Raw genomic sequence first — 19,157 nt, 5'->3', positions numbered from 1 at the left:
CGGCTTTTCTGGTTCAGAATAACTTCTGAACCGCATGCACAGTCCCTAACATTGAGGTTGAAAATAAACATTGATTGATTGATTGATTGATTGATTGATTGATTGATTGATTGATTGATTGATTGATTGATTGATTGATTGATTGATTGATTGATTGATTGATTGATTTAATTTGATTTGATTCTATCGACTTATCGATACGGCACACGATACGGCTGGCCAGAGACGCGCGCTAATATCCCTTCGAGTCCGCTGCGTGAGAAACTGTAAACTCAGAATCAACATGGCGGGGAGGGGACTTCAAAGTTTACGTTAGCGGCTAGCGCGTATGGTATTGAGTTCGTACGCGTGCGGAGTAGCTTCCTGAAACATCTGCAGCCGTGATAAGCCGTTCTCCAAACATCACGCGAATGCGATGCCGAGAAACAGCGTGGCATTCTTCGCCCTAGTTTCGCCCTGTGCCCTCCCCAAACCCGCATACTGCACACGCGGGTCAGATACAAACTTTTTCACTGTTTGTTCCCACCAGGAAAGAGGCGTGTGAAGAGAAATGCGAGAAAATCAAAACACTTCTCCCAACAGGACGGCAAAAAGTCTCCCCAGTTCCCCGTGCCCACGGCGTGTCTCATTTCTTCTGTATGCCTTTTGGCCTCACGACGACGCAAGCGGATCCTTTCCGGCGCTCGCGCCGCAAGCCCGTTTGCTTGGAATGTTCTAAAGTCTATTCGAGATAGAGAAGCAAAGCTTTGCGAAATAAAAACGCAGCGAATAAAAAAAAAAAGCTGTAATGGCAGAAGCAGAGAGCGCGCGTGTGCTACCACTGGCAACAAACTTGTAAGAAAACCCTCTCAAACTTTTTCGATCTCGAAAGCATCTCATGAAGCCGCCTCGGGCTACATTACTGGACGCCCAATACTTCTTCAATCCTCCGCCTAGCCCACCCACCCCACTTTTTTTTTTCGTTTGTTAGAGTTAGTTTTTATTTCGTACCAATATATTGGTCTGTACAAAGGAGATAGGGGAAAAAAAGAAGAAAAGGGATCGCTACGAAGCATGGAGAGGAAGGTGATGGTGTCCGGGAGGAACACAGGTGTCTCGCGCTTCGGATCCCCGCCGCCGCCACCACGGCTGAAGAGAGGACGCGGCCGAAAACGGATAAAGTTGCGAGCAACGAGAAAAGGAAAGAAACGTAGAAGGAGAAGAATACGACTACGCTCTCCTTCCTTTCCGCTGAAGGTCTGCCCACCTTTTTTTTTATCTAGGACCGCTGCTGCCCGCGCAGCGTTCCACCGGTTACTTTCTCGTCCGTCTCAGGTCTACGGATAAGCGAAATAGGGAGCCGCCGCGCAAGAGAGGGTCACTCGGCCTATGGAGCCGTCCAGCGCCTCTAAAGAAAATGAAGAAGAAAAAAGGAATACCCGAGCCTGCCTCGGAGGCAGGAGAGAAGAGTGAAGAAATAAAACTGCATTAAAAAAAAAACGAACGGAATGAAAGGGAAAGTGAGGCGCGACAACTCGGTGCGCGGACGGCGGCAAGACGACGACTACGACGAGGGTGCCGAGCGACAGCGGGGCTGCTGCTGCTAGAGAAAGCTAAGGGATGTTGGGGGAAAAAAAGGAGCCAAGTACCGCAGCTCCAAAGCGGCTGCCAGCGTGCAAGGTAGTGTGACACCAACGCTGAGAGGACGGTAGAATGAGGAAGGAAAGGAACGAAGGAGAAGAAAAAAAAGTAGTCGCACCAAGAACGGAAAGCTGCCGCTGCTGCCATGGGGACCTTTCGCTTCCCACTTTCCCTTCCTAGGGTCCCCAAACTCCCCTGCTTCCAACGTAAGGAAAAGCGGCAGAGAAAAAAAAAAGACGCGGTAAAAGGGCGAGATAAAGCGAGGCAGCAGGCCAGCGGTAGCGACGGGCCGAAGCTGCGCGTAAGGGCAGGACCGAAGAACAAAAAGAAGGAAAGAAGGAAAAGCAACAGCACGCACACACTGCTTGGCCGTCCCCAAACGCTCGCCGCCGTCGCCTGGCCCGTAGATATTTGCTTCCCCTATTTTTCCTCAACGCGCGGCGCGTCCTTTCGGGCCCCCTCCCTCCCCTTTCTACGACGACCAGCCAGAGCGCACGCTTTTCTTTTCCCGCGGCTCCCGCCGCCGCCGCCGTCGTCCGCTCTTTCGCGCGCGCGCGAGCGCGCGCGCTCTTTGTTACGGCTGTGTTTTTTTGGCGCGTGCGACGGCAGGCGCCCAGCGAGTGAAACGCGCCCGCGTGTGTGTGTGCGCGCCGCGCGTCTCCTCTCTTTCTCTTTAGCTGCCGCGCTCCTCCCTTCCTCTCTAGGCGGCGGCGGCGGCGTTCTAATCCGCGCGCGCGCGCGCGACCTCCTCGCCCTCGAAGTCTGCCGGTCGTCCCTCCCCGCGCCGTCGGTCGCGCGGCTCAGAGACTCGCCCCCTCCTCTCCACCGGCGGGAAGAGGAGAGGCGCGAGCGGCGCGCCCTCGGAACTCGGACCCGAGCCGCGAGAAACGAACGCAGCAAGGCCGGGGCTGCAGCAGCGCGGCGTGCTATACACGAACGGACCGACCCAACCAACGCGCTGGCACCAGGCGCCGCGTGGCTCGGCTGCTGCCGCGGTGCTTTTTTTCCCCCGCCTCTCCTTCTTCTTCCCGGCGGGTTCGAGCGAGAGTGCCTCGAACGGCCAGCCACCGCCGTGGTCGTCCCGCCGCCGCACAGAGATGCGTTGCCGTGTCGCCTGAAGGGACGTGAAGCGACGGGCTCGCCAGCACACGCGACGACGACGACGAAACCCGGCCGAGTGTGATCTTCCTCCTCCCGTCGAGCCTGTGCGTGCGCGCGTCGCGAGAGCGCTATTCTGTGTCATCCCTGTGACGTCCGTTTTCCCCCGAGATACTGGAAAGGGTGAAAGAAAGGGAACATTGGCCGCCACGCGCAATCACTGTTACTACTCCTTTCATCCCATCGGCGACTCCGTGGTCGGCGAGATTTCCCGTCACCGCAGGATTTTGACTGTAAAGCAGTGTGTGGGTTGTGACCTCCTTTGGCGATTTAAAGTTGTGTCATCCTCATCCCTGTGTCTTCGCGACAGCTGTGGACACGTGACTGACCCTCAAACTTTTTTGACTGAGGTATACTAAATCCCCAGCGGCGGCGGGGCGAGGAAGGAGCGGGCAGTGTCATCTCAGCTGAGCCGAAGAGAGCCGTTCCGCCGCACGACAGCCAGCGGCAACCTGAGAGAGCCACGTGTTCATCCCAATTTACCGTTCATCACAAAATTTCCCGCTTAACGGAGGTATCTGATTAGTACGACCGTTCTTATAATCCCTGCGGCGTTCATAGCGTCGAGTTATGTTCGACCGTCTCGACTGAGGAGGTGCGGGCGACGCGCGGATCTCACGCGCGCGCGCGCGTCTTATCAGGCGGAAGGCGGCGGCAGACAGCGATCAGCAGCGCGCAATCATCGTCGCTTTAGCAGGCGCGTAATCGCCGACACGCGCGCTCGAGAAGCAGCGCCGTGAGAGTGTCGCGATGTACCGGGACGGCGAAGTGATCCTCGAAGTGGAATGCGGCGGCAACAAGGGCCTGCTGTACCTGTCGCGCCTGTGCCAGGGTTCCAAGGGACCGTGCATTCTCTTCGGGGATACCTGGCTCACCCCGAACGAGTTTCAGTACGTGAGCGGACGCGAAACGGCAAAGGACTGGAAGCGTAGTATCCGCCACCACGGCAAGTCGATGAAGTTGCTGCTGGCCAAAGGCGTCCTCTCGGTGCACCCGCCGGTCTGCGACTGCTCCGGATGCAGGATCGGATCGCCCCTGGTGAGTCGGCTCTGCCGCCCGACAACCGTGCATGCCGCGCGTCAGAAAGCACGACAACAGGGAGACCGAGTTGTTGACATGGGGTTCACTCCTCTCTATTGAAACCGTCGGACAGGTCTTGAAGTCAAGCATATATCTTAAATCCAAGCAGCGATATCATCCGTGGGCACAGAACCAAACGCTGGCACACTTGTGAGATGAAAGTCAGTTGACGAAATCTTGCAGTAGCTTAACCTGTTAGGGAAACAGACGTCGATGGGATCGCAAATTATACCCTTTAGTGATGTGTTGCTCTACTTAGTTCAACTCCGTACTCACCGCTGGAGATTAATCGGGACTGACATGATTATATAAACAACTTTAAATGCGCGCCAAAGACTTAAAATTACGAACAACATGGCTTTGAAGCATAACCGTCCAGTTTTCTTGTTTTTAAACCTTCAATTCGAGCTTCACGGATAAATTAAGCTTTAAACTTATTTCACACAGTCGCAACAAGTGCAACTTTGCGGTTGGCTGATTGAAAATCTCCCTGAAGAAAATTAGCACATGGTTATTGTGTTTAAAAGGGGTGTTCTAAAGATGACTTGGTGAAACATCTAGATTCATTTGCTCCGTGATGGTACTAACACAAAAACATGCGCACTGGGCAGCCTCCTTATTAAAAGAAGTCAGCGCGCATAATCGCCCATGTAGAAATATCAATGCGCAAAAAAAATGGAACCAGCTTATTTTTTTAATCCCATTTACGATTAACCTGCTCTCTTTTCCTACTACTAGCTTTGGCATTTATTCCGAAACGCATTTACCTCACATTTATTCCTTTCCACACTGCCGCCTGAAGTATCCTCTTAAAGCGACGCTTTCACTAAAAATAAATTTATCGGGTCAGCCTACATTACGAAAAAAGAAAGTGACACAATCCTGACCGCTGCCACATTCGTCATTCCGACGCCCGCAAAACGAAAACGCGCGTCTCCGTTCTCCCCACGTGGGCAGAAGAGAGCCGTTCTCATTTTTAAAAATCTCCCGCCGAAATCAACGATTCTGCTTCCTTCTCTTTCATTTCTCCTCTCCTACCGCTCTTTTAAACTGCGCGCGCAACGCGTTATAAAACAGACAACTGCCCCGACGCGAACAAGCGCGGGTCTTTCTCCCGGTTGTTACTGCGCGAAAGAGGGGGAGAGAGAGAAGGGAAAAAAAGAAACCCTTTCTTTCCATGCAGCGCAAACGAATGGTGACGTCACAGATTTCGATTCTCGGCGGGATAACTAAGTGGCAGGAAATGTGGAACACGCTCACCACATGGTGGGCTCCCCCCCTCCAGAGAGAAAGGGGCGTGGCGTCGCGAGAAAGAAGCTGCCGTATTTTCTCCGTTTGTGCCGCCGTTCTTGCCGCTTCTCGCTCGCTTATATCGGTGTTACGTACTCGTGCAACATGCTGCTACGCAGTTGCGCGATCGACGCGGTCCGTGCATGCGTCCCTGCGTCAGTGTTGGATTAGCTTTTTATTCGTCGCCGTTCGAGACTGTTGCTGTCGCCGCCGCTAGCCGATGTGTTTCGACCCTTTGGGGCCTCGCCCCGGCGACGTTGTCACCAGGCCGCGCCAGACACCCCCCTACTCATCAAAGGTGTGCCCGCTGCTTGAACCACAAGTTCTCTGAGTGCCGAATCCAGCCTTCACGGCTATAACCGGAAAATGAAAATGAGCTGAAATTTCGGTATTGGGAGGCTGTTGCAATCGAATGTTCTTCGAAGATACGGGAAGCGAGAGTAGGCTTATTAATCACTTGGGTGGTGCTGTCACGACTGGTCGAGTACGTGGGGCGTCACCTTAGAAGCCTCTGTTGGCACGTTGCCGTGGAGCTCGCTGGAGGCGGTGCCAACGCGCCGTTACATTGAAAGGAACGGCTCTCGAAACTGTCACCCCGAAAGTGAAACGGGAAGAATAGGAATGGAGCATCGCGGGCCAACCTTTGTTGTTTTCGTGCCACTTCAAGGCGATGCGTGGTTGCATCTAAATTTGACGGAGGAAGCAACCCCCCCACCTGCGCCACTTTTCGCTCTTTTTCACTGTTGGTTGCGTCAGGTGATTGCGGAGGTGCAGGACTGACGAGCCTGGGTTAAGAAAACCGAATACACTGCTATAGAGTCTTTTAGTCGGGGTGTGCGGGTCTTTGAAGTACGCCAGGAAAAAAAAAAAAAACGTTTTGTTTTCAGGCTATAATACTTTCTGTTCAATTGAAACTTCACCCTACTGTAATGTGTCTAAGGCATTGATATACGACTACGGTGTACCTACAGGCTGGCGTAACACGTTTTCCTATCGTCACTTTCTATCCCCGTTCTACGGCTGTATCAGTCATCTGTTCGAATGGTTCGTCGATATCGCTGTACTTGAGCCTAGAAAGAGAGACACCGCAAAACATTTCTCGGCTTTTAAAATGCTTACCAATTTAACCGCCGAATCATTTGCACCTTGCAGGTGGGAATTTGGTGCAGTCTGGATGAACTGGTCCATTTTAATTAAAACATATCGCTCCGCCATCAGGGTTTGATACGTACTTCCCTTTCCCCAAAGCGAGTACCCCACAGACTCGACCATGGATGCAACGCATCAGCGACTAGACTATAGAACTCGCACTGAGGGTTCCGACGCTCCGCGGGGCTGTAAGTGGTGGCAATGTCGTGCTGTGGAGTGAAGCACCACAACAGGATTTCTGAAGAATTTTGGGTGATGCATTTGCCCGTGGACACAACGCACACTCATGGCACATATATATCGCTAGTCTTAGGCCAATATTATTATTGGGCCCTTCTTGGCGGGAGATGTTGACTTTTGGGGATTGATGAGTGTCGGGAACGCCCGGAAGCTCTCGCCGCAGAAACTCTTGAGGTCGCGTAACTACCCATCCAAGTAAATAGAGGCAACTTGGATTCAGAGGCTGTAGGTGACGCCGAACTTCTACAGTTTCTTCTTAAGGTGAATATCCTGAAACACCGTTAATGTTAAGCTCTTTAAACGCCTGCAGGGGATATTGAAAAGACGTGTGGTTTTTTGCATTTTTGGCAAACATTCTCGTGGTAAACAAATTGTGCCAGATACCCTTTGTTCGCATTAACTAAAATAACCGATCCAGCTGAACGTATTCTCACGTAGCAAAAGCCGACGAAGGGTGTTTAAATAAATAAATGTAACTGGAGCGAACTTGCGAACGCAATGAATTAAAAAAAAAACACAAGTGTCGGAAAAGCAGTCAGAAAAGTGACCTATAATATGAGTGTCAGCGAATTGACTGCTGCGTAGCGTTTGCTTTTTGCGCATCTATGTGCTTTTCTCTGATACTTGGAACATGAATGTTATAATATATATTCGTTTGCGAATAAATGTGGAACGAAAAAAATGCTTTACTCCCAAAAATCAACATCTGGTACTAATCGTGAGGCTTAGTGAAGTTCCAGATCCAATTACAAGTTGACATGAAACCGCACAGAAGTAGATGTTAATGGTGGACTACATAACTATGGACTACATGCCGCGTGCTTGGCACCGTTTTGGTTGCTCACGTAAAACAATAATTGAAAGCTAATAAGAAATAAGACAATCGGAGCTCAGACATCAGAATGCTACAATTTTTTCTGAAATTCGCTTTTCATTGCCGCAGTTTCAGAGAAGTAAGGGATGTAGGCTTTCTTTTATTGGGGTTATGTTTGAAGGGGAGGGGGGTCCGCGACGTGTAAAGTGTTCGTTTTTTAGGGGTGGTTATAAATTAAGGACCGATGTCACTGCTGCTGCCCTTCCATCTGAGCACGTACGGATGTTCCTGAATCGTGTAGAACTCGCAGCGCTACTTTTTCTGTTCATATGCGTTCATATACGCGGCCGCTTAATCAGTGCTATTAAAAAGACCAGTGTTACAACCAGAAAACAATGTCTCGTTGTTGTATTTTAACGGAATACTTGAAATTTCTATCACACCAGCGACCATTTGACAGCCTACAATCATTTTTCGGTGGCGATTGAAACATTGTTTCCGTTTTGATATGTGTACTTCGTGATTTTTTTTCGGGCATTGGCACTTTCGAAGTTTAGTTTTTAGTTTGTGTCAATGTAATCCTTCCAAACTATTTTGGTCGTTTTTCGAATATTTGCCTTGCTGAATTTGATTCCTTTCTGCCTTAAACAAACAGGTCAAAATGCTGCACTTGAAAGTAAAAATGCGGCCATAAATGCGGCCATTGGGGGACTCTGATGGAAGCCAAGGAGGGAGCTTTTCATGCCTTTAATTTAAACCGTCTAAATTAATACATAAACAAAACGAGCGGGAACGAAGGGGCTTCTGAGTGGTCACTTTGGCCTTAGCCACAATTTAGCCGCTTGTTTTCTTTTTTGCTGGGTTTTGTCCTGTTCCATTTCTGTCTCATAACTTACCTCGTGTTCTCTGTTTCGTTACTCTATGTTGTCCTCAGCGTGACTGCTGCTTTTAAGGCACATTTATTCTACCATAGGATTGCCGTTTCTCTTGCATGAAATTCTAGTGTTAGCTTCACGCAATGCTTTGTCACCACACGGTTCAGCTTGCCAAAAAGGCAAAGCTCAAAAATAAATTATTTCTTTGTGGCGGTGTTCCATTTTCTTCGTCAGGTAAACTGTGAAGGGAAAAATTGGGGAGGAAAATCGCGTTACGTTTGTAAAAATACACAAGTATTTCGACTAGCAATTGACTGCCTGAACATTAGGAACGTAGAAAGAACAAGCGAACTTTATGAATATTCTTTTGTATTTTTGATTGTACAATAGTATCTGTTTGCCTGGATGGAAGTGAAAATTTGTCCGCTCGTACGATCGGCGGGGATTTCGTGACGTACCTTCGCACGTACGTCACGGCATCTCCATCGTCGTCGCAGCCATAATTATGTTCACTGTAAAGATTCCGGTGTAATACTCCACGAAAATAATGCTTGGGGGAGCCGATTCCAAGCTTTGAAGTTCGAAGCTCCCAAGCTATGAGCAGCGTTAAGGTTTGGTAGACAGGCCGGATGATTACCTATTCCCAACGGCCTAGTCGAACGGTGAGTGAGGGGAACGAATTGGGTGCGAAGAAAGTTTGAGTGGGTAAGAAGGAAGTCTAAAATAGACAGTGAAGTCCTCTCTTCGTTCGAACTTATAGCGCTAGAAAGCAAGCGGCTTGTACAGGTGAAGTTTAAGCGGTTTTAATAACGTAACGGCTCATTTAAAACTTACCTGATATTTAAATGGGTATGTGCTGCGCATGTATGATACCCATGTCACCTTCGATCATAATTTACTGCTTAACAATCTATTTGAAACGGCAATTAAAACCTCATGTTTTCATTTATGATGATTGGTTCAAAATCATGTTGCGTGAGAAAGTGTCACGCTGTTCTCTTTTTCTAAGTGTGGTGGGTAACTCAGAAATCGGTATTTGGGATGTAAGGGAATCTTAAAAGCAGGCTTGTAGTGCCAATTTGGTAACAGAAACCCATCTTGTACGCTAGTAACCATTTAGCGAAGCTTATTTGACTAGGGTTAACTTATTTTTCATGGTCGAGAACAAAACCTCCCAAGGCTCTAGCGTCTTTCAATCAAACGCAAGGCGTTCTATAGCGCGAAGCGTTGGAAAACGAACGTCCAGTTACGTGTGCTACTAGCTCGGCGACACCGTCAAAGTCGCACGCCGTTCAAAACATGATTTGAACATCAAGATTATAAGTCTCGTCCCTTTGACGTGCATCTTTAATATGTAAGTTAATAATAGGCCCCGTTTTTGAGATCAAAACGTGACTTAACGCTCAAGTTTAGAAGTCTCATCACTTTCATATGTCTGTTAGCTACCAATTGGTAGCATTTTCGTGATTAATAGAGTCAAAATATGTGTGTGCGTGTATGCATGTGTCTTTGTTACAAATGACTGCCGCCAACGCTCGAGAGCCATAAATTTGCTCACACCTTCAGCTAAATTTTGTATCACCTCTATGTCATGTGCTAAAAAGCTTCTCATCCATCTTCACATAGTGGAACGGCTAACGCAATTTCTACAGGTTACGCCAATAACTGAATTTTTTCTTCCAAAAATATTCTCCAAGCAAGAAAATGAAAGCTTTCTACTTAATTTCTCTACGAAAGCGGCGCTTACGCTGCCCCACCAACCTTTGGGCGAATACTTAGCAGGAAATGACTGCAACCATTACTTTGTCAAAACTTTCCACCAAAAATTACATCACATTACTTCTCCTAGTCTTACTTACATAAAAAAATAAGATTAGTTAGTTCACCGTGTAGTTGTAAACATTACAAAATTCCCGTCTGCTGTCAGTATATGGGTGTCTACGGGAAGAGTAGGGTTACAATAAACGGTTGTAACTCTTGTTTCATCAACATTGACTTCACAACAAAATTATATGAAAATTGGTAGCTAAGACGACTCCATAATAACGCTGTTTCATTTAATTTCCATAACTAGTTTTCCCGTGTGCTGTCAATGCATAGGCATTTAGGGAGGGAAACAGAAAACCCATGTTTGCCTGCTAGAATAAAACTCCAGTCCTTCGAAGTTTTATTATTTAATCACAAAGTCATTGTCACCATTATTACGAAATTATTAGAAGAAGAAAAATGCGTGCATATATCCTAACCATGTGTGGCTTGTATTTTGCACAGCTTTGCTAGTTGCCTGCGTTCACAGAGTGGAATGGCTACAACTGTTTTTTTTATTTGTATTTATTGGGTGCAATTATTTGTCCCAATCTACTACAGTGCTAGCACTGAGAACTCTTTTCTTGGTTGCATCCTTGGTTACATCCTTATCTTGAAAAAACAATCGCCGATCATCACGTTATAATGCCACACAGTGCTGGTGGACGATTTCCCGCAATTTCCGAAGTATTGAGGTAGCCACAACTTTACAAAAAAAAAATAGTAAAACGAGCACGGATTCCTCAAAAATTCTTCAAAGAATTGTTCAAGACGTAATAAAATTGCGATGAATTAGCTTATTACCTTATCACGTGTCATATCCTTTTCTATAAAGCAAGAACACCGGTAAGGAACGGCTAGAAAAAGGGAGAGCTTCGTCCTGCAGGTACAGTGTGCTAGAAGAGAGAGCTGTGTCGTTCAGGGCCGATTAGGGGGCTCCCTTTTTCGATGAAAATTTTTGCTGATGAACTCCTGTTGTAAGCAGCGCCCCTGGCGGCTGCTGCTTACCAGTTGGTTTCAGAAGCTTTATTTGTTTAATTAATCTTTAATTATTGCCATAAATGGACGTATTATCATGATATAAATTCTTATAAAACCCGTCAAATAACTGTTTAGTTTGATTTAAAATATTATAGGTGGTGCTGGCTGCAACAAAAGTTCTCTGAGGAACGCCTGAACACCATATATATATTTTTTTTTCATCGCAAAAGGGATCCATGCTCTCCATTGGTTTTCCCCCCGCACGGCAGTCCTTACCTTCTAGTGCACTGTACTGCGAGGATCACAAACTTGATAATGATGATGACGATGACGACGACGATACACCGTTGTCTCACTTGGGGAAAGCAATGGTCCTCCTGTTCTTTATTCGTCCAGTCGATAAATCACTGGCAATCAAATGATGAGAGGAGGAAGAATGTCGATTTGCCTCCGCAAGAGCGACAATGGCGTACATTCAACTTACCCTTCCGTTCGACTGCCTACTTCATAAATTAAAACCAGCTGAAAAGACGAGGACACAAGAACAGAGTACAAAGGACAATTCTAGCATCATCCTGTATACTCTTTTTTCTTGGCCCTCGTATTTTTAGCTTGGTTTAATTTTGCAAATCATGAACATAGGGGCCCAGATTTCAAAATTTATTGTCTTCTTATCCGCCACTTTCGTCACCTGGCCGCTTGTCGTTCCAAACATGACGTAAACGATCAGTGAGGTTGATCCGCCACGTCATCCTCCGAGGAGCGCTAATCGTGATGACTTCACTCACTCTGCTATTACATTACTCGTGTTAATGAGCTCAATAAGGAACGAACTGGGATGCTCGCCACATTATGGCGGGAATACTGTAACACACGCTTAGCGCAAGCAATCACACATAAGCTACAGTGAAAATAATGCGGTGAAAACACTTCAGTTTATTAAAACATAAACATATGCCCCCAACAGACGAGATTTGACTACTTCGTGAGTGCAAAACATAATTGCAACCTTAACAAGCAGGAAGGGGGGGGGGGGGGAGGGGTAGAGGGGATAGTGTAACTGTGATGGATGGCAACCGGATTGCTATAGTCTCAAAATCAGCAGTAGTTGTAGCCGGAGCAGAACCTAGATAGGAGAATTAAGCTGTTTCAGGAAGGAGGAGACGGGGGTTGAGGGAGGGGGGTGATTGGGAAACGTAACCTTACGAAACTATCGAGCTCAAGGGAGCCAGTATAATTAGTGACGATGTTGAAATAAGTTAGCAGGAGGCAGATAATCTAACCCCGTGTTTACAACGTGGCACCGATTGAGAAACCTTAAAAATTGCCGCAGCTTGCACTAGTGGGGCAAGGCTGCAGAAAAGGCAGAACTGGGGGTCAACCTAGCTTCTCCCTGCACTGACAGCGTATCCCAGGAGAGAGGGAGCAGCCGGACCCCAGCAGTGCAAAGCCGTTTTGGACGGCAGTTTAAAGCGAAGTCCATTAGATCATGTACAGTGTTTTATTCAGTAGCAATCGTCGTCCTCCCTTTCATCGTCGTTTTCCGACGGCGCAGCCGCGTAGGGAAGCTCCTCTTGTAGCGCGTCGTGGCCACGGCAGACGTCCACTTCTTCGTCAGCTGGTACGGTGGCCGTCTTCACGTGCGGAGTGTGAAGTGATGGCTTGACAAATTCGTCATCATTGTCTTCACCGCTCGCTACACGACGACGAAGGCGGGAGCTCCTCATGTGGCGTACGGCAACGCGCAAGCCTGGACGACGCCGAGTGGTCGCCGCGAGGCAAGCGCTCAAGTGCGCTCGCTTTTTTTTTTTTTTTTTTTTTGCTAAAGCCACTGCGAAAAGGTCGCGTCCGGCGCCTGGCGCCGGGGACGCCAGGTGGGTAGTCAATCTTGGCCAATCTCCATAATATCTGCCTTATTGGCCAATCTTCCTCCTCCTTCTCCCTAAGTGGGTATGCTTGGCTTGACAAACGTGCGCCGGGGACGCTGGGCGGCCACCGCGCGGAACGTACACACGAGCGCTCATCAGTTTCTTGGTATTTGTAACTGCGGACCCGAAAAATTACAATTTGTTAAATAGCTTCGCTTTCAAAATGGAGGAAGTATGGAAGTAACAAAAGCAGATGGTCGCTGGTGATCAAAAACAGAGCGTACGCATTCAGAGACAAAAGTGGATGGCCTAAAAAAAAACTACGTGGATGGGGTAGGATAATGACTTGATTGATTATAGGTTTAACGCGCTGACGCAACAGAGGCGATGACGCGCGCCGTAGTGGAAGGCTCCTGATTAATTTCGACCACCTGGGGATCTTCACCGGGAGAATATTGACTACCGAATTCTGTGCGTGATTATAAGCTAGCAACCCTTGGGTAAGGAAACATTGATCACAGAACTCACTTGGTTGGTGAAGCTTTAGCAGTAGCTAATGGCGAGATTTGAAGGGCTCTGAAGGAAATGAAATCAACGAAGGCAAAAGGAGCAAACTAGAGTAACATTCCCCTTCGTCATTCCAAGCTGTAGCACCAAGCGAGACATTAACCATGCTGACCCAAATCTACAAAACGGGTCATGTTAAAAAGCCTTACAATTGAACACCCTAACATTTTCTTTGCTGGCATACAGGTTGTTAACCAAAGTAACAGATAAGCGAGTAAGTGACGGATTTAATTTCAATCCACCTATTAAACAGGCTAGATTTGGGAAAGTTTTCATGGCAGTAAAACTGATTCATGGCGCCATCCAGACTCACGAAACATATAATGTAAAAAAAAACGATTTAGCTTTTATTTAGTGGAAACGGCCGAAGCATTTGCAGGGTTGCAAGATTCGCGGCGTTCTGGAGGCTTATTTTGAAAGCTCTTGGTGGACGTGTGCCACAAATGTATATTTATTTATTGTTAGTTCATTCAAAATATCACTCCTAGTCATTTCTTAAGACGGCAACTATCCAAAACCTCCACTGCTACTAAGATACACTAACATCCTAGCTCAGAATCGCCGCGAGTGCCGAAGGCCCTACAACCTGCACCGAGGCCGTCGCTCTGCGCCAATTATAAACTTATAGCCAGCCCCATACTGCACGCCACGCATGCTAGGTTTCATCCCACTACCTGTAAATTCTGCTGTCAACGCGGTACACTATACCATATGGCATAATGCTCACAAACCCCTCTCCTAAATCCCAGCCTCAGCTACGAGCAGTGGGAAGCCCGGCTGAACAGTTCAGACCTGTCGTGACCTGGTGCGAAGAGCTAGAGCAGTCAGCGACGAGCTGGGTTATCCGGACTGAAAAAGACACTGCGCAGGGCAGGTGCCCTAACATCAGACTCTGATGCTTGTCTTCGATGAAGTTTGTTCAATTAATCAGTTTATTGGAATCAGCTAAAAGAACCAAAAGGATAGGCATGACGATCTCTTCTCGGTTGTGAAGCTGAAGACGAGTGAAGTTGAAGACGAGTGATGCGACCACCGGAAGACCTGGAGTTCATTTCGGGGGCGTGTTGGCGTATAACAGCACCATTTCATTACGTCTTAGCATCAGGAAATTGTTCAAGAAGCTGGACGTGAACCAAAACAGGCGAACCAAAAATTTGCCAAAACAGGGTTGAGGAGTGCACTTCGTCCCAAAAGGCGATGTAAATCTCAATTTGAACCTCCTGTAAGTTCTAAAAGTGCATCTCAAAGCACATCATAGTGTCAATGTCGTTACACTGAAACGTGCTTGTAATTTCAAATGCACTTAAGAAAATGCGTTCGGTTTACATTCACATTTTTTTATTGATTGATTGATTGTAAGGTTTAACGCGCCGAAGCAACGCTGGCGATGAGGTGCGCCGTAGCGGAGGGCTCCAGATTAATTTTGACCGCCTGGGGATCTTTGTGTGCGCCGAAATCTCGAACACACGGACGTTTTTGCTTTTCGCCTCCATCAGAAAAACGGCCGTCGCGGCCGGGAATATTCAGATTTCTTTTTTTTGGCTAATCGACTGTAAGAGGTGGGCCACGGAAGCGTTGTGTTTATGAACAGCCCAAATGAGCTTCTTTTCTTTCCTTTTTGTATGGTTTCGTGTGTCCTCGTCTTGTCGCGCATTTTACCATGTCGAAGTCCTTTCAAGAAATAGCCTAAATTTCTGCATTGAATAAGCTTCCATAATGCAACCTCAGAGTACTTCCCTTTGCATTTGATCCAACTACACCCTCCTTAATAATTTTAAATTAGTCAACCACTTGCACTGAGGCGAAGTATACTAAAAAAAAATTCAGTAACAGAATAGGACGGGGTGAAACTGTGGTAGTGTTATTCCCAAAACTGAAACTCTAAAGGAGTAGTTAGGCTGGGAATGAGACTTGGAGGAACGACAGCGAGTGGACCGTCCGAGTAACGGAGCGGTTATCTGGAGACGAGATGAAACGTAGGGGCGGGCACAGAATTAATCGGTGAGATGATGTGCGAACATCTGCAGGCAATGACTTAGTTTGGATGGCAATGGGTAGGCGTTGTCGGGAATCAATAAAAAAGGCAATCGGAATGAACCGACAAGATCTCGCGACCATTCCTGCCTTTTCTTCTGGGCGCCAAAACCGAGATAAAAAAAAAACTGGATGCAACTTTTTTTTTTAATCTTGTAATATAACAGAATATGGCAGATGCCTTAGCCAAGCAAACAATATTTCCGTTCGTGCTAGCTCGTACGAAAAGACGCAATGTCTTTGCCATCATCACCATCATGACCCGCTCTAGTGAGTGAGCCTCATCAGTTTCGCTTTTCAAAAGGTGGTGGGTAGTCCTCTGTTCCGCTCATACTTAGAGTCACTCCCGATCATCATGGCAAACAATGGCGTATAACACCTTGATTTGCTTATTGAGTTCTGCTGACACACTTTCGCTCGCTTTAGATGATCCTTTTGAAAGATATCCGCTTGCATTTGATACCCCTTTGCCAAACGTGCCTACACCAAGACAAACGCTCGCCACGCCACGCGTGTCACGAGGCGTACTTCTTTGCCACACGGCGAACTTCCTCTCCGAGGCCCGCGCGCCGGCGCTCCGCCCGTGACGTCACACTCCCACCAGACGCGGCGTCCTGCTCAAGTGGCGTCACCGGCTGCGCCAATGACAAGAAAAAGGTCCGGCGGGTTTTAGCCACCTATGCTAGCCCATACATAATGTAAAGCGAAATTAGATGTTATTGCGCATACTGATGAGTCCATCTGCTACCTTACCACTCATTATAAGCCGTGATGTTTTATCGTGCGGAGAGATGAGCACGATTACGTCACCTCTGTGTTCAACAGAAGACGTAGCGGGTCACAACGTCTTCGAGCAACTCGGGAAAAGATTGAGGAGTAAGAAGAGGAGGATAAATAGTCCACTTGCCGTCTGGAACAAAGACGAACACAGAGATGTAGACCTAAACCTGTTGAACTCCAAGCCCCAAACATTAACCACCCCCTCTCCTAAGTTCAACTTTATGTCCACCCACTCCTCATAAAAAAATGACTCTATTACAGATCTTTTGCGGCTTCAAAAAATAGCATTTTATTCACGTTATAGCTTAACCGATAGCATTAGGTCTCCCTGCACGACGCGATACGGCAGTTTCTTCAATTTTGTGGTTTTCGACAGAAAAAATAAAGAACGTCGCTGAAGGCGAGGAACTTTGGCTTCGTTGGTGGCTTGTCGTCATGCAACTTGCGGTTTGTCACTGCCATGGTTTTTTGTCGCGTACGGGCTCCAGCCACACGTAGTTTCCTTTCACCTCGACGCACCGAGTGCATAATTGATGCATCGCGTGGCGTCAACGGGTTGCAACGACTTCCGAGCGCTGACTGGGCAGCGAAAGAGCGGAGGCGCCACTAAGTCACTGCCTCTGCTTGTGGAACTGCCCAGGACGCGAAAAAAATTCAGTCAGTCTGGAAGAGGCGTGCGAAGGCGGGGAATGTATTCATGGAAGGTTAGGTTGGGTTATAGCTCGGATAGATCGCACGCTGCTGCGTCTACCGCTTTAGTCTGCTCTGTATGCCGTCAGATTAACGAAAGAGATAGAAGGAGGGATACAAAGAACGAGATAGAAAGGGGAATGCGGTTATTAGAGGAATTTCAAGCAATATTGCCGCGCCAGGCTGGGTGCGTAATTTAGAGGCAATATGTGCGGCGAGAACTACAGCTAGGATGTTTATAGGCCGCGGTATAGTCCACGGTGTAACAGTGTGTATAACAGTTTCTCCCCATTTTCGAAAAAAATGTTTAAGCTTGCAGTTTGTTTCGGCGATTCTACAAAACACGCATTAATTTTAACACTTGTCATACAAATGAATGCGTCAATTTAATATCTAACATCCCAGTTTCTGAAAATATAGCAAAATAGATTTATAGGGGCTAGGATGAAAGACGGGATCAGAGATGGAGGCCTAGAAGACTGGAGAAGAGAAAAAAAAGAATATTAATTTAGAAGTTCTTTCAAAAAAACAATGGGAATTCTCAGCAGCAATTTTACCGATGTTCCCATCTAGGTCATTCGCGAAGCAGCATTTCATTGGAACTAGTTCTGGTCCGTAAGTTTAGTTACTGCGGTGGCTCAGTAGTTAAGGCATTGCAGTATGCCGAGCTCGAGCATGCGGGTTAGGTTCCAAAATTGCCTGAACGATGTCTGATCCGCAGCTTTGCCAGTTTTTCCGACACAAGCCAAAAACGAAGGCTTCCCTTTCTTCGAGATGTTCTTGCAAGTTAATGATGCTCAAATGGCTTCAATTATCAGTAGCTCTATACCACGGCATGCTTATTAGCCCTTTAGGCAATTTCACGCGCAAAACCCTAATTTCAAACTTTTTGTTTACGATATAGGTAGTATAGCTTCTAAGGTACACGGTTTATTATTATTTTTTTTTGGGGGGGGGGGGGGATTCGTAGCATATTTACAGACGTATAATACATATAGTTCCGTTTATTAGTAAATGCGTCCTGTTTCAGGTAAACGAGACGGCAAATATTCTGTTTCTTGTGTTAATTGCCTATCCACTGAACCAAATCATAGATTTCGTGGTATAGAGTGAAATTTTAATTCCATGAATTTTTTTTTTGCGCACAAAAGAACGCATTTCGTGCTATACCTCGGAAGGTTCGTGTTCAGAATTTTGATTTAGTCTTCTTTAAACGACGCATTCGAAAGAGAAAACACGTCTCCCTGAGGATAAAACACGCAAAATTCAAAATAACATCACGACATTTGACTGCTTTTCCGATTAATTGTTAAGCTTTCTTTGAAACATCTAAGTCCATCACATAAATACTTCTAGAAGAGAAAATTAGATAAACCCTCTCGTGGACAATCTTAACCAGAGCGCCCGATCGTAATTGTCGGCCACGAATTCATACCGCGTGAGCGTGAACACTGCCTAGCGCCAACTACAAATTAATTTATAAGCGCTTAGAAACCTGGCGAGAAGACTACTCCGTGCGGCCGATTTATTAAATCGCTCTTTCATTCCTCTCATTTCTTCTTTTCCGCACGTTTAAATCGAAACGGTTCTCGTTTTACCGCAGTGACAAGCAGCTCGCAACCGCAGTCATTCCATTAAACCTCGCTTCTTTACATTCTAAATATGCACTCGGGGCTCTTCACTTTTCCTCTCCCATTTAGCGGCAATCTCTTACCGTCACGTCGGATTGCGGCCCATTATGCGCGCTCCTAAACCAGAAACACAAACTGATATCTGTTACGTAACGACCGCTGACACGCGAGGCGGATAACAGGGCGAGGAAGAAACGAGAGGGGCTGTAAAAGGAAAGAGCGGAAACGTGGTTTCTCATTAAAAACGAGAAAGATAAAAAAAGAAGCTTGTGTGGAGACCGAAACGGTGGTTTATGAAACGAGCTGGAAACGAGGGCAATGTAAATGAAAAAAAAGAAGGGAGAATGGGGATAACGACCAGATAGGGACAGGGAAGAAAAAATGTAGGAAAGGACGGTAATTTTCTCGACCTTAAACCCCTTTCGGGATCAAATTCCAGCCCCTCGAAAACCGTTTATGCGAGCAGCGACACAGACCCAGGCGCCGAACACACTCAACCGCTGCCCTCTCCCTCACACATTGCTGCGCTCAACGCGGGCAACCTCCACCACCCTCCTTCCTTTTTTCTTTCCCC

The 19,157-nt window shown here is 47.1% G+C and overlaps 1 protein-coding gene across 1 annotated transcript in view; it reads left to right on the top strand.

Moving 5' to 3' along the window:
• Positions 1-2,524: 2,524 nt before the first annotated feature.
• LOC144145629 (uncharacterized) overlaps positions 2,525-19,157 on the top strand; it is a gene marked incomplete in the record, with an annotated part of 497,754 nt that continues 481,121 nt past the window's right edge. Inside the window, 1 exon segment of the mRNA XM_077677301.1 lies at positions 2,525-3,816. Coding sequence (XP_077533427.1) covers positions 3,529-3,816 — 288 coding nt within the window.

The sequence above is a fragment of the Haemaphysalis longicornis genome, unplaced genomic scaffold, assembly GCF_048455015.1.
Source record: "Haemaphysalis longicornis isolate Haplotype H1 unplaced genomic scaffold, Haemaphysalis longicornis Haplotype H1 scaffold_7, whole genome shotgun sequence".
Taxonomy (NCBI): domain Eukaryota; kingdom Metazoa; phylum Arthropoda; class Arachnida; order Ixodida; family Ixodidae; genus Haemaphysalis; species Haemaphysalis longicornis.
Note: the sequence above shows the minus strand (reverse complement) of the source record. Positions and strands in the feature narration are given on the sequence as shown.